Genomic DNA, 13,997 nt, shown 5'->3' with positions numbered 1-13,997 from the left:
AGGTTTTCTGAAAACTTGTTAGCCCTGTATCGGGGCCATTGCAGCCACCAAACTGCTGACGGAAAGTGGCTACCATGATCCATTGGGGAGCTCCGCATGCAAAAACTGTCCTGCCATGAACCACCTGTCTAAGTGACCACACAAATACCAAGGAAATGTTTCTGGTGGTGGAGGAACGCACAACATGACAAAATAAATACAGGACCACTATTAGTTGGTGAGAAGCATCAAACCTTTTTTAATTCTGCAGCCTTCGCGAAGGGGGGGCAGGCATACCATACCATTTGTGGCTATAAATACAAAAAATATTAACTAACGATCGGCTCCATTCCTCTCGAATGCACGCCGTTACCCTCGAAGGTTGCTACGAGTGAATAAACGCTGGAGAAGGGACTATTATGGCACGTGAAGAGGATAAGGTCGCTGAACGGTGTAATACTTAAAAGCCATTAGCGAAAGGAACGCAATCAACTCCGTGAATGAGAGTAGAATTACAAGGACACTACTATTAAAGAACAAGCGATGTCCATTCTCCCTGGTAGCCAGGGCAACATGAAACCATAAATCTTCAAGTCTCTTTTCCTCTCCATATAGATATGTTACATATTTCATCCAAAAAAAATACAATGACATATGGGAGTAAAACCCATTTAAAACCAATCCTTTTTTTTTTTTATTAAGGGTGCTGCTTACCATTTTATTTACAATGATATTAATGCTTCTGTTATAATCCACTGTGAAGAAGAAGCATGCTTGTCATGAGCTAAATCAAGCATCAACGTTTGAAAGCAAGAGACAAGTAAAACAGAGACATGGAAAAAATAACTGGGACGACGGGCTCTTGAAAAGCTCTTGAAATGTAGTGTCTGTGCGCCTTAATGCAACAAACTACAGGTGTAATCTCCGTCAGAACCTAACCAACACAATACCCGTCAGTTGAAATAGTGGGATGAAGCTACAACAAAGATAGGTGTAGGAGGAGGAGGGGTAATATACTGTATGGCTGTACATAGTGTCTATATAGCTCTTTAATGAACACCCAACCCCTTTATATACACACCTTCACTCTCCTCCAGCATCACCTCTTGTGATCCTTTTCATTGCATTCATCTCCTCTCACACAAACCCCCCCCCGCGGCCCGCTTCGTGTGTGTGTAAGACTAGCACTTTATGTACAACTATTTGTTTGTGTCTCTCTGTCTCCCTCTAGGGGCCAGGAGGGCTCAGGCCTCGGTGGTGAGGGCCTCCACGGCCTCCAGCAGGTGCAGGGCCAGGCTGTACTGGGCGTGGTTCTCAGGCAGGATCTCAATCAGGCGGCTCACCAAGCGTCGGCTCTGGCCCAGGGGCACCATGGGACAGCGGAGCTCGCTGGGGTCCTGGAGGCGGACGGACACACACACACACACAGGCAGAGACACGCATACACGTTAGGTGTGTAGGTGTGTGTGTGTGTGTGTGTGTGTGTGTGTGTGTGTGTGTGTGTGTGTGTGTGTGTGTGTGTGTGAATGTGTGTGTTCATCAATGTCCAAATCATTGGTTGTATTAACCAAGTAATTTAGTTTCATTGCAACACAAATCTGGAGGGTAATAATTCTCACTTCCACGTTATTCATTATATTTGTATGATGGGAGGTCGAATGTCTATGTTACTGGAGAATCGGCCATTATGGCAATTAATGGAAATATATCTCATTCTACAAGGTCCCAATCACTACGTTGAATCAGAATGGGTCGCAGAGCATATGCCAAACCTATATCTTTAGAAAGAAGCCCATGAAGTTATTATTATTTCTATGTTGACTCATATTTCAATGACTTGCAATTGAGTTTAGCCCAATTGTTGCAGCTTTTGTTTTCACTCCATGTTTTAAGAGTACATGAATGGATTGTTTTTTACCGCAATGATCAGTTGAGAATTATTGCATTGAACCGTATCACTGCTGTCATATGCTCTCATGATTACTCATAGTTTAGCCTTAACATAAGGTCAAAGGACCCCCGATATACCACCTAGAGCAGGACAAATCTGCCCTTTTCTGTGCCTTAGTGACATCACAAGTGGGGGTGTCCACCGAGATGTACGCTGGATAGATCAGTCCAACAGCCGACCCAGTGGACTGTGGCAAATGTTGCTCATCTATGCACCATACATCTAGGTGGACACGCCCACTTGTGAAGTCACTAAAGGCAGATTTCGACTTCGAGTGAATGATCACACACTATCTATGATAGGGGCCCTTTAAACTATCATGAACTCCGTCTGTGAGCAGAAGGGCCCCCGGGGGCCCCCCTTGACAGGGGCCTCACCATGGCCTTGAGCCAGGTGCAGAGGGTGGGGGGCAGGCGGGCCAGCAGCTCCATGGCGCCCCTGGTCTGGCTCTGGCTGTGCAGCAGGGAGTAGCTGAGGCGCTGGCCCGTCAGAACCAGCAGCTGGGAGCCCAGCACGTCCTTGTCCTCCACCTCCAGCATCACCTGGGGGGCGCCGGGTCAAAGGTTAAAGGTCAAGCAGAACGCCGGCGTCAGTGACCTCAATGTGGCGGAGCGCTATCTATTGTGGACCGTGCATTGATGAACAATGTTCCCTCTTTGGAACGACTGCGTTAAAAGGTTCTGAATGTTAAAGAATGCGGCGGTCCGGTCCCGACCCCTCACCTCCTCAGCCCGGGGGTCCAGGCCCTGGTTGTAGAGCTCACAGACCAGGTGTCGGCGGAGGACGTCGGGGTTGACCTGCAGCAGGACGCCCAGCTCCAGGCACAGCGACGGCCACCAGTCGGCCCTCGGCCCGCCCCCCGGGAGAGGGGGCGGGCCGCCGGGCCCCGAGGGGGCCGAGCCGGGGGCCGGGGGCTCGTCTGTGGCCTGCACCCAGGCCGTGAGCACGCGCAGCAGGTACTGGAAGGCAGGGGACAAGGGTGATCGTTTTAATGGATCCCAAGGTGGTGAAAGGGTTTTTGAAAAAAAAAAGGCATGACCTGAGCAGATATTTGGGACAATTCAAATACTCTGATCGACTGTTATCAACTGACACACGTTTGTGGATGAATGTGTTCAATAGCCCTTGGATCATTGCCTCAATGCTCTCCATATTTAACATTGACGTTGTTTAGCGGACTCTTTTATCTTGCAGTGAATTCAGATACAGGTCATTCAAGAGCAGCTGGGTTCGGTGCCTTGCTCAAGGGGGCCTGCCCCCAGAGGAGGCTGCAGACATTGGGGTGACCCCCTCCGCCCGCTGCACCTCACCTCCTGGCGTAGGGACACCAGCCCGGGGTCCATGTCCCCGCTGGGCATCAGCTGGATGGACGTCAGCTCTCTGAAGAAGGCGTTCTTGCCCTGTGGGGAAATGGAGACACGTTTAAACTCTCACACCTCTTCTACGAAAACTTAACAAACATGGTGATGGTTTGAGAGCTGGATTAGGAGCGTGATCATGTTTTTTTATTGCAACATGTCATTGTGTGATGTCACGGTTTGCACAGTAGCATAGTTTGTGTTCATTGTAAAAAATAAAAGAAAAACTACAACAATTTGATTGTTTTTTAGACTCACTGTCGACAAAGACGAGTTAAATCACAAAAATATCTATAAAGAAGCTTGGAAGGTGGATTTCACCAGACCTTTACTGGGGGAGCTCACCTGTCTCAACTGCTTCCATTGATTTTGGCTAACTTGTTCTAGCGCTAACTCGGACAAATCGAATCGAGGGCTGACTGAGACCTCCTTCAAAGTCCAGTGAGTATGCCGAGGCTCACCTTGCTGTCAAACAGGCTGAGGGGTTTGACCCGCAGGCCGAAGGTCATGGCAGCGTGCAGCAGCGCGGCCAGCAGGTAGTGGTGCTGCACCAGGGGGAAGTGGACCCCGCGCTGCTCCAGGGCCAGCTCGGCGATGGAGGCCGGGCCCTGGGCCCCGCACCACACCTCCTCCACGCACAGCTCCGGGGGGGCCACCTCCTCCACCGCAGAGTCCGCCTGAGGAGGAGAACCACAGGGAGGGAGAGCGGTTAGCTCGGTGAAGGGGCGAAGGACGGTGGGAAATGTACTCCTGTGATGACAACTTAAACCAAACAAAAGATTGAATGTTGAGAGGTGAGCCATTCCAATCCGTCGTGCAACCATGGAAACAAACGTGCATGCTCTGGTGTTATTGGAAGATAGCTCGCTGAAGGAACCATGAGCAATGGTTTCATCAGCACTTTGTACTGCTTCAGCTGCTGTGGTTGAAATCAGAAGGTGTTTAAACCCTGCCCCCAATCTGGACCCCGTGTCCGAGGTCAGTTACATGCCGGGGTTTCAACAGAGCTGTTCCCCAAAGCAGGGTTCAGTGGAGGAACGCTACACTGTGCAAATGCCAGAAGTGGTTCAAAAACCAACCCAGCGCCAATCAAAGCGAGACTGGGGAAGACACTCGGTACCGTACATGGGGCTCAGCTCAGGAGGTAGCGAGGGTCGACCTAGCTGAGAGTCGAGGTGTCGCTGAGCAAGGCACCTCACCCTAACCCGCTCCTGACGAGCTGGCTGTCCACTCTGCATGGTTGAGTCCGGTGTGGGTGGGTGAATGTGTGCATGAATGGGTTGCAAGTCCCTGTCGGTAATAGTGTCTGCTCAATAGCCTAGAGGTAAAAGTACATGCGTCTGTGCCACGGTCGCTTCGAGGCATTGGATCCTCGCGTCCAAATCCATGCACCTCCTTTGCGCATGCGTGCGTCTCCGTTCCCACTTACGTCGTCGCATAAGAAAGAAAAAGGGTTCTGGCTGTGAGCCAACAGTCCAGTCACCTCTATGAGGATCTGCAGCAGCTGGACGCTGGAGCCCATGAAGGTGGTCACGGCTCTGTCGTTCATACCCACGTCCTGGGGGAGGGGCGGAACAATATAAGACACACACACACACACACACACACACACACACACACACACACACACACACACACACACACACACACACACACACACACACACACACACACACACACACACACACACACACACACACAAACGTAAATGCCCAGAGACTCCAACAAACAAAAGGACACAGCGATGTAAGAAGGGTGAATGTCTTTACTCCGGGTGAATGTCTGTGCTCCGTGCCACACATTAAAAAGAAAACGCATCACAGTGGACAGTCTTTGTCAATTATTTTTTTTTAGAGAATTTGAATTGGAGCGACGAGAGAATTTGAATTGGATTGCCGACTCACCCGTCGGCATAAGCGGTCTTTTGGGGCCTTCCCAACCTGTGAATACATATAGGATTGTTTACGTTGCGTTGACGAAACATGCAACATGCTTCATAGACCACGACGTCCACACACCTTTTCCATGAGGTAGGCGGCGGCGGAGAAGCGCTTGACCATGAACGTGCTCCACATCATGGAGGAGATCCCTGTGAGAGAGGAGAGGAAACGACCCGGTGTCTCATCACTCCACGCACCGACCCAACGCCAGAGTGTTTTGCTGTAGCTCGGTAATGGACAGAGCGCATTGGTATGAGAACACAGCCGACAGGCCTTAAGCCCTACTACCCACCCAGCTGGATGTGGGGGCTGGACACCAGCTTGAGATGCTCCACGGCCCAGTAAAGATAGAGCCCCTCCTGGGGAAAGGGGAGAAGATACGGTCTTTATGGTTCCATAAGTACTATAAACGATAGGCATAGTGTAGGTGTGACTTAGTGGTAGTGTGTGTGTGTGTGTGTGTGTGTGTGTGTGTGTGTGTGTGAGTGTGAGTGTGAGTGTGTGTGTGTGTGTGTGTGTGTGTGTGTGAGTGAGTGAGTGAGTGTGTACCTCCGGGTCTTTGTTCCACTGCACCACGTACTCCCAGCAGCAGTGGGCCAGCAGCAGGTCAGGGGAGAGGGAGTCGGGGAAGCGCTGACTGACTGCCACCAGCAGCTCTGAAAGGGACCCGCCACTACAAGTTCATTTGACCACAGGAGCTTTACCTCAAAGAAATAAACTATTAATTTGCGTTCATCTCATATTGAGCTTCGATCTGTATACCTGATAAGCGTGCATCCCATTGTAGCAAACTTTGTGATATCACAAAGTATCAAAACATAATAGTACCGGATATTGGGATAACTATAACGGAGCTTAACTACTTTGTACAATATGATTACAATAAAGAACTTCAGTCAGTCAGACCCACTGTATGTACGTCAATCTTTATGACCCACTGCATGTACGTCAGTCTGTCTGACCCAATTGTACGTCTCAATGTCAATGTACGTCTCAATGTCTGTCTGTGTCCGTCTGTCAGCCGGGAAACTATCACCTGCTGTCCTGTCCAAGTCCTCAGGGCTATCCTTCTCCTCCTCCTCCTTCTCTTTCGTTTCCCTTCCTCTTCTGTGCTCCTGCTGTTCCTCCTTCTCCCTTCCCTCAGTCTCCTCCCTGCTCCCCCTCTTGTGCAGGAGGAGGATCTCCTTCAGCCTCTCGGGCGCCAGGTTCTGCCTGAACACCCACTTGGCCACGCTGTCCGCCACGCCCCCTGCAGGGCGGGAGGGAGAACAGTGGGCCTCAAGGACAATGTGTGGAGTTAACAGTTGATAGGATGGGATTCTAGTCAATTGAATACTTACATACTTACATACATACATACATACATACATACATACATACATACATACATACATACATACATACATACATACATACATACGCATGCAGATCTAATGTCTGTGAGTGCATACATGCATACAAGCACATCCATACACGTGATCCTCATTTAATTACAGTGGAAGATTTGCCTGCTGTCTCACACGGGCACATTTACAGAAATGTTGATTAATGTGCTCTGTCCTTTAATATAAAAAATTAAATGAAATCATACGTCATACCAAATTATAATTGCTATCGATGTGTGCATAAATACATACAAACTTGAATAAGGAAGTGTGTGTGACTGTGTCAGAGTGTGTGTGTCAGAGTGAGAGAGAGAGTGAGTGTGTGTGAGCGGGCGTCAGGCAGGCTGGGGCGTGCCCACCTCTTCCCCCCTCATGCAGGCTCTTGGCGCAGCACTGCGCCGGAGCTCCCCCTGCTGGGCCCAGGGGGGACGGCAGCCACAGCAGCGTCTGAAGGGCCAGCACGTCTTCGAGCTGCCGCACACACACCGCCCACTGCTCCAGCTCCAGGGACACCGCCTCCCAGTCTGCCTGGATCTGACACACACACACACACACACACACACACACACACACACACACACAGTCAGAGACATAAGACAGTTGCGCTCGGGCTGAACTGGATCACGCATAAAATACGATTCAGAGCTATAATGTTTCTGTGTGTGTGTGTGTGTGTGTGTGTGTGTGTGTGTGTGTGTGTGTGTGTGTGTGTGTGTGTGTGTGTGTGTGTGTGTGTGTGTGTGTGTGTGTGTGTGTGCACGCGTGCGTGTGTGTACCTTGCTGTCCGACAGGCGGGTGATGCTGGACTTGGCGGCGCGGTGGGCCACCAGCGCGGCCAGCAGGGCGGCGCCAGCGCTGTTGGACTGGACGCACGCACTGCGCACCTGCTGCCACCAGGGGGAGACAGACTGGGAGTCCCAGGACTCTTCCACCGCTCCTGGGGGGACAGGCAATAGGGATAGATGGTATAGAATCTGGCTGTGCATCACAGAGATATCTTTGCAAGTTTATTATATTGATTTGAGTAAAGAAATGTAACCCTGAAGCAGAAATGAATGAATTCTGCTGGGACACACACAACTCCCCAACAGCAGAGACTGGCGCGCGCACACACACACACACACACACACACACACACACACACACACACACACACACACACACACACACACACACACACACACACACACACACACACACACACACACACACACACACACACACACACACCTTTCATGTTGCTCAGGGCGATGAGTAGTGTGTGGAAGTTCCTAACGATGTCCTCTGGCTTGGTAATCACCTCCTTCTCCCTGTGGAGCCACACACTGAGCAGCAGGGACTGGAGAGAGAGAGAGAGCGAGAGCAGAAAGAGATCCATAGTCATTTAAAGAATCGCAAGAAACCAAAAAGGCTAAAATAACCCACGCCATCAAAATCAACCGGCGTACTATTGTGGGTGTAGTCAGCATTTTTGGGAAGACAGTCTGTCAGTATAGGCAAACTCTACTGAACAAGCCGTCCCAGGCAGTCCTATCCCCTGGCCCTGATGAGTTCCCCCCCGGCCCCCCAGAGGTCACAGAGCCCCCCCACTCACCAGGAGCTGCTGTGGACTGATGCCAGCCAGCTCCAGCTTGTTGCACACCCGGTGGATAGGGCTCTGTCCAGTCAGACAGCCCCAGAAGAGGAAGCTCCCTGCAAGGAGACCACACACGCACACACACACACACAGGCATGCGCACGCGAACACACACACACACACACACACACACACACACACACACACACACACACACACAGTTGAGTCTCTTGCATATTGCACAGGTGACCTTTGATGGCCATCGGATATCAGCTGCAGGACAGTGGGAGTTGAGTTGCTATGGCAATATTGATGTCATTATATATAACACCGTCATAGAACGTAGTTACAATCAACAATAGGCAATAGATTAAAATGGTTCAATGGCCCATACCAATGTCTTGTGGACCCAATTCTAGAAAACACAATGACTTGATTTCTCCTGATGCGTTGAACCTAATGGCCGCAAAAACGTGTTGCAAAAGCTAGCTAGCTAGTCTAGTGATTTGGAGAGTTGCTTTGGAGGGAGACTGAGGTGAGAGCTGGGATTAAATCAACCCGATACTTGGAAAATCAAACATACTCCTGCCGGGGGCTCTAAATATCCTACTCTAGCATTGAAGGGAACTTTAATGAAACCATTTTTGAATGGTGCTTGTCATGACTGTGTGTGTGTGTGTGTGTGTGTGTGTGTGTGTGTGTGTGTGTGTGTGTGTGTGTGTGTGTGTGTGTGTGTGTGTGTGTGTGTGTGTGTGTGTGTGTGTGTGTGTGTCACCTAGCCGGTTCCACGCCTCGTCCCCGTTGCGGACCACCACCACCTCGCCGCCCTCGCCGCCCTCCAGCTGGGACAGGAAGGTGCGCGCGGGCAGCGGGGCGTCCGGGGAGTCCTGGGCGAAGGACACGCTGGGCCGCGAGGCCAGCTGGGCGTAGCGCCGCAGGGCGCCGTCCACACGGGACAGCTCCTCCTCCACGCCCACTGCAGAGTCAGACTGGGGGTGGGGGGAGAGACTGGGTGGGTGACTGGGTGGGTGGGATTGTGAGTGAGTGAGTGAGAGCTTACAATTTCAGCGAGGGCTGGAATGAAAATGCAAAATGCTTTGGATAAGAGAAAACCCAACTCTCACACACGTGTGTGTGTGTGTGAGAGTGAGTGAGTGAGTGAGTGAGTGAGTGAGTGAGTGAGTGAGTGAGTGAGTGAGTGAGTGAGTGAGTGAGTGAGTGAGTGAGTGAGTGAGTGAGTGAGAGAGTGAGAGTGAGCGTGTAAGAGTGAGCGAGTGAGTGAGTGAGTGAGTGAGTGAGTGAGTGAGTGAGTGAGTGAGTGAGTGAGTGAGTGAGTGAGTGAGTGAGTGAGTGAGTGAGCGAGTGAGTGAGTGAGTGAGCGAGTGAGCGAGCGAGCGAGTGAGCGAGCGAGTGAGTGAGTGAGCGAGCAAGTGAGTGCGTGTGCTCACGTCTGCGGGGCCTGGCTGTGTGTCCTCAGCAGACTGCAGCTGCTGGAGGTCTGTGTAGAGCGTCAGTAGCTTGAGCTGAGAGGAGCAGAGCTGAAGCAGAGCCTCATCCACCGCCTCCGGGTCTACGAACCAGGCACACAAACACACACAGGGACACGCAAACACACAGGGACCAAAGCCCACACACACACACACACACACACACACCCTTTGAGATCAACAGGAAGAACCCAACGCCTTCTGCATTCGTAATGGGGTCGATTTTAATATATTTGACTGACGTTCACACTTCCCCACAACACGTTCTACTGAGGACAAGCCATTCCAGGGCGACACTTCACAGGCCTTGCCTAGCCTCAAGTGCCCAGAGTTATTTGCAGGCTGATTTATTTGATGTGGGCCAAGGTAAACAAGTCTACACTTTGAAGTAGGATCGAATTACAATGCCGGATTTAATAAGAGAGTATAGTGGTGCATTTCCACCGGAGGGTGCGGTTCGGTTCGGTTCAGTCTGCAAAGAAAGTGCGATTCCGGATCGCGTTTCCGGAGGCGTACTTTGTCTCGCAGTACTCCTCCGTTGGGGTACTGAGACGCCTGAATGGGTGCCGGCAAGTTCGATCTACACACGCCGTCCGTTGATTGGTCGGCAGAATCGCACTTCCGTGCTCCAGGGAGATAATAAGAAAGAGACACATTACCCGCGAGGTACTTCTGGACAACGACGAAAGCTTTGTTAATTGAAGAAAATGTTGGGCAAAAGTTTGCCGTCCTTCTTGGACGTCCTACATTGTTGCTCTTTGTTCGTTGTGTGCTTTCTTCCGCTTTTCTTTTCCCTTGGATTTACTGGCAGGCTACACTGTGTCGGGCTGCTATGAGGTCACGATGTTTACGTAGCTGCTGCGGCTACGTAGGAGACTGTGACACTTGTGTTCGTGTACAGGGTCATGAGACCCTCAGGGGGGCAAAGATAGGGAAGGACTACCAAAGAATAAGATGGATACAAATCAGATGGCTCTGGTGTCATATCACCTTGCCTTCATCACTATAAAAGGCTATTCAAGGAATAAGACTTTTCTCTTGTCTGAAAGGGCAGCTTTAGAGATGTAAAGGTGATCGACACCTTCGAAAGATGCTCTGGTACGCCACCAGATTTTACCTTGCTCCCTGAGACTGTCGTGCAAGGCTCGAGTGACACCAGTCAGACACGAGACCGGAGCCTTCTTATTGGCCAGCAGTGACTCCAGCGCCTGTGTACAGGAAGGCAAGGGAAGTCATTGATTTTTTTTATCCACTCCCCATTTACAGTATCATAGAATTTATTGGTTAAGAAGACCAAATGATTAGGTTATACGCAAGGCAGTGTGTGTGTTTGAGAGAGAGAGAGAGAACGAGAGAGTGTGAGTGAGAGTGTTAATGAGTGAGTGTGAGAGTGTGAGTGAGTCATCACCTGCTTCTTAATGGCCGGGTGTTTAATATCCAGCAGCACACTCTTGGCCTCGCTCTCCAGGATGTCTGATAGGGGTCGACATGCACAGGGCAGGTAAACAAAAGCTCATCGTTTAACATGATGAAGGAGGTAAAGCGGCGGCGGTCGGGCCGTTGTACCTGGCTCCACCTCTCGGCTCCGGAGGATGGTGGTCAACCTCTTGAGGAGGTGCATGTCTTTGGCCCGCTCACTCTTCTTGTCACTGTAAAGGGGATCGCAGTTCAGGTCAGTTCAACTCTGCTGTGCCGTGAGGGAAACTCACTCGGCAGCAGGGCAAGGCAATCGACAGAGGAGGACGCATTCAAATATTATCCAAACCGGGAGCAGATAAAAACTGATGATGGAGAGGTGTTGACGAGTGTTGACGCAGAGGGAGAAACAGGTGTGCATGTAAGATCGTGTGCAACCGCGTTTATTGCACAAAAGATCATTTGTATAGTTTTTAGTAGTATAGGCATCACCATAAGGTAAGGAACAAAATGGTGTGTGTTTCTGTGTTTCTGTGATCTGACCTGAGGGCCGGGTTGAAGGGCGTGTGTGTGTGCTTGCGTGCATGTGTGCATGTGTGTGTGTCTGCGCGCTGACCTGAGGGCCAGGTGGAAGGGCACGGTGATGGTCCTCAGGGCTCCGCTGGTCGGGTCCAGCAGACACACCTGCTGGGTGTGGAGCTGCCAGCCCTGGCTGGTCACGCTGTTCACCCCCATCAGACGGTAGCCAGCGTATAGCAGCCTGCAGGGGCACGGAGTCAGGGAGCGCACACAGCATAGTCAAACACAAGCAATCACACAGAAAAACACAAACACACACATGGATGCACATGTGAACTGATTACACATATAAACCTGTACACAAAAATGCACACGGATACAGATGTGAACAGAGTACACAAATAGATGCACACGCATACACTGTCTCAGTGTGTGTTAGTATTTTAGCTCATTATGTCTAGCCTATATGTGTGTGTGTGTGTGTGTGGCCTAGGTGTGTTTGTGTGTGTCTCTAGCCTGTGTGTATTAGAGCGCGGAACGGGCTACATTTTTGCGTCCGAGCCCGGCCCGCGTCCGACAGAGAAGTCACCGAGCCCGACCCGAGCCCGACACAGGTTAAGTCTATTTTTTCTCATACTATTGACACGTTTACGTTTGTGTCTTTGAAAGCACACCTTTCGGAAATGTCAACAGATGAGCGCAACAAAATCCACATTAACGAACGATTCATTCCACAAAATAACTCAAGAGGTTCAGAGTTTCTGTAAGAAGGGTAGCCTATGCATTTCAAATTAACACGAGTGCCCCCAGCGAAGTCAAATTAAGCTAACAGCCTAACCGACCCCAACCCGCGCATCATTTCTAAACATGTGTCCATGCTCCAGTGTGTATGTGTCCTGCCTACGTGTGTTTGTGTGTGTAAGTGTGTGTGTGTGCGTATGGCCTAGGTGTGTGTGTTTGTATGCGTGCGTGTGTCTGGCCTGTGTATTTGTGTGTGTGTGTATGTGTGTGTGTGTGTCTTGCCAGTGTGTGTATGTGCGTGCGTGTGCACGTGTGCGTGCGTGCATGTGTACCTGCAGTGCTTGCCCACGGTGAAGGCGCCCACGCGGGGCCCTTGCTGCGTGCCCCACACCTCCAGGATGCCCCTGCGCGGCGCGTAGATGACCAGGAACTGGGCGTGGCGCCGGGGGAGGGGCGCCGACGGGGACGACTCCCTGTCGCCCCGCCCCTCCGAGACCTGCACCCAGCCCAGCTGGGCGTCCCGGTAACCTGGGAAACAATCACCGTGCAGGAAGCGCTCGATGAACAACGACGTCATCGCCGGCGGTTACTGAATGAACTGCTCTGGGGGAAATGTGTCATCACTGGGAGGCCTGCCGTTTGTTTGCGCTGTAACCATGGACACAGAAAGCGTGTTTCCTTCCCTGTGAGTTCCTCAGGGTTGAACTAAGGCCCACATCGACCAGATACCGGGGAAGGCCCGCCTGCTGTCATGCTGGAAGCACCCCCTTCTGATGAAATGATATCCACCCGGCCTGAGGCACCACTGAGCGGAGAGCTTCACAGCACTGTGCCGATTGGCTCCTTCCAATGTCCACTTAGGATCCACAATGGTCCACCCCTCCCTCCCTCCCTCCCGCCCACCCCTCCCATCCCTTCCTCCCCCCCCCTCCTCCTCCTCCTCCTCACCCTTCCACATGCGGATGGCTATGCCGCGGGCCACGTCCAGCAGCGTGACGCGCCCGAAGTCGTCCGTCACGCCGGCCAGCGTGTTGCACGGCGACAGGCAGATGGACTCGCCATGGCGCCGGGAGTCCGGGAGACCGAACCTGAAACAGACACACGCCAATCCAGGTTGGGGTTTGTTTGACTAGTCAACAAAATGTTGAATGAATATTTATGGCGCGATTAGTTAAAATCTGCAAATATCTAGTCAATATCCATCTATCTATCTATCTATCTATCTATCTATCTATCTATCTATCTATCTATCTATCTATCTATCTATCTATCTATCTATCTATCTATCTATCTATCCAACGCCGTTCATCGGAAACTCTTGTTGCCAAGATATGGTGTCTGTCTGGGGATGTGAGGGCAGGAGATACGGGTCGGTAAGCGTTGTTGGGCAGATTGATTGGTTTAGAGAGGTCACCTGACTGCCATGGGTGTGGCCGGTTCCACCTTGGGCTTCTGCTTCTGGGCTGGCTCCTCCTCGCTCTTGTTCTTCCATCCTAACCACCCACTGAGAGACAAGGGAGAGAGAGAGACAGCTGGCTATGGTAACTCTAAGAGAACGATTGGTCAACTGTTGTTGCCAATAAAGCATTGAAAAAAAGCATTGAAATTGAGACTGGATTAAGACAGCGAGAGGAAAAGAGAGCGA

At 51.2% G+C, this 13,997-nt stretch overlaps 1 protein-coding gene across 1 annotated transcript in view; it reads right to left on the bottom strand.

Annotated features, from left to right (window-relative positions):
• Positions 1-210: 210 nt before the first annotated feature.
• The window catches only part of rab3gap2 (RAB3 GTPase activating protein subunit 2 (non-catalytic)), a 20,922-nt gene continuing 7,135 nt past the window's right edge, over positions 211-13,997 (bottom strand). The window contains exons 12-35 of the mRNA XM_030356035.1: positions 13,767-13,856; positions 13,301-13,440; positions 12,685-12,880; positions 11,709-11,852; positions 11,243-11,325; positions 11,085-11,149; positions 10,794-10,884; positions 9,638-9,759; positions 8,965-9,178; positions 8,208-8,305; positions 7,844-7,952; positions 7,390-7,550; positions 6,973-7,147; positions 6,265-6,477; positions 5,778-5,884; positions 5,521-5,587; positions 5,307-5,377; positions 5,193-5,228; positions 4,772-4,846; positions 3,750-3,965; positions 3,241-3,330; positions 2,653-2,889; positions 2,308-2,472; positions 211-1,376 (exon numbers count right to left, since the gene is read on the bottom strand). Of these exons, the coding sequence (XP_030211895.1) occupies positions 1,224-1,376; positions 2,308-2,472; positions 2,653-2,889; positions 3,241-3,330; positions 3,750-3,965; positions 4,772-4,846; positions 5,193-5,228; positions 5,307-5,377; positions 5,521-5,587; positions 5,778-5,884; positions 6,265-6,477; positions 6,973-7,147; positions 7,390-7,550; positions 7,844-7,952; positions 8,208-8,305; positions 8,965-9,178; positions 9,638-9,759; positions 10,794-10,884; positions 11,085-11,149; positions 11,243-11,325; positions 11,709-11,852; positions 12,685-12,880; positions 13,301-13,440; positions 13,767-13,856 (3,118 nt within the window). The 3' untranslated portion in view covers positions 211-1,223. The remainder of the gene's footprint in view (positions 1,377-2,307; positions 2,473-2,652; positions 2,890-3,240; positions 3,331-3,749; positions 3,966-4,771; positions 4,847-5,192; positions 5,229-5,306; positions 5,378-5,520; positions 5,588-5,777; positions 5,885-6,264; positions 6,478-6,972; positions 7,148-7,389; positions 7,551-7,843; positions 7,953-8,207; positions 8,306-8,964; positions 9,179-9,637; positions 9,760-10,793; positions 10,885-11,084; positions 11,150-11,242; positions 11,326-11,708; positions 11,853-12,684; positions 12,881-13,300; positions 13,441-13,766; positions 13,857-13,997) is intronic.

Source organism: Gadus morhua, chromosome 5 (assembly GCF_902167405.1).
Source record: "Gadus morhua chromosome 5, gadMor3.0, whole genome shotgun sequence".
NCBI lineage: Eukaryota > Metazoa > Chordata > Actinopteri > Gadiformes > Gadidae > Gadus > Gadus morhua.
This window is presented reverse-complemented; position numbering and strand designations above follow the sequence as displayed.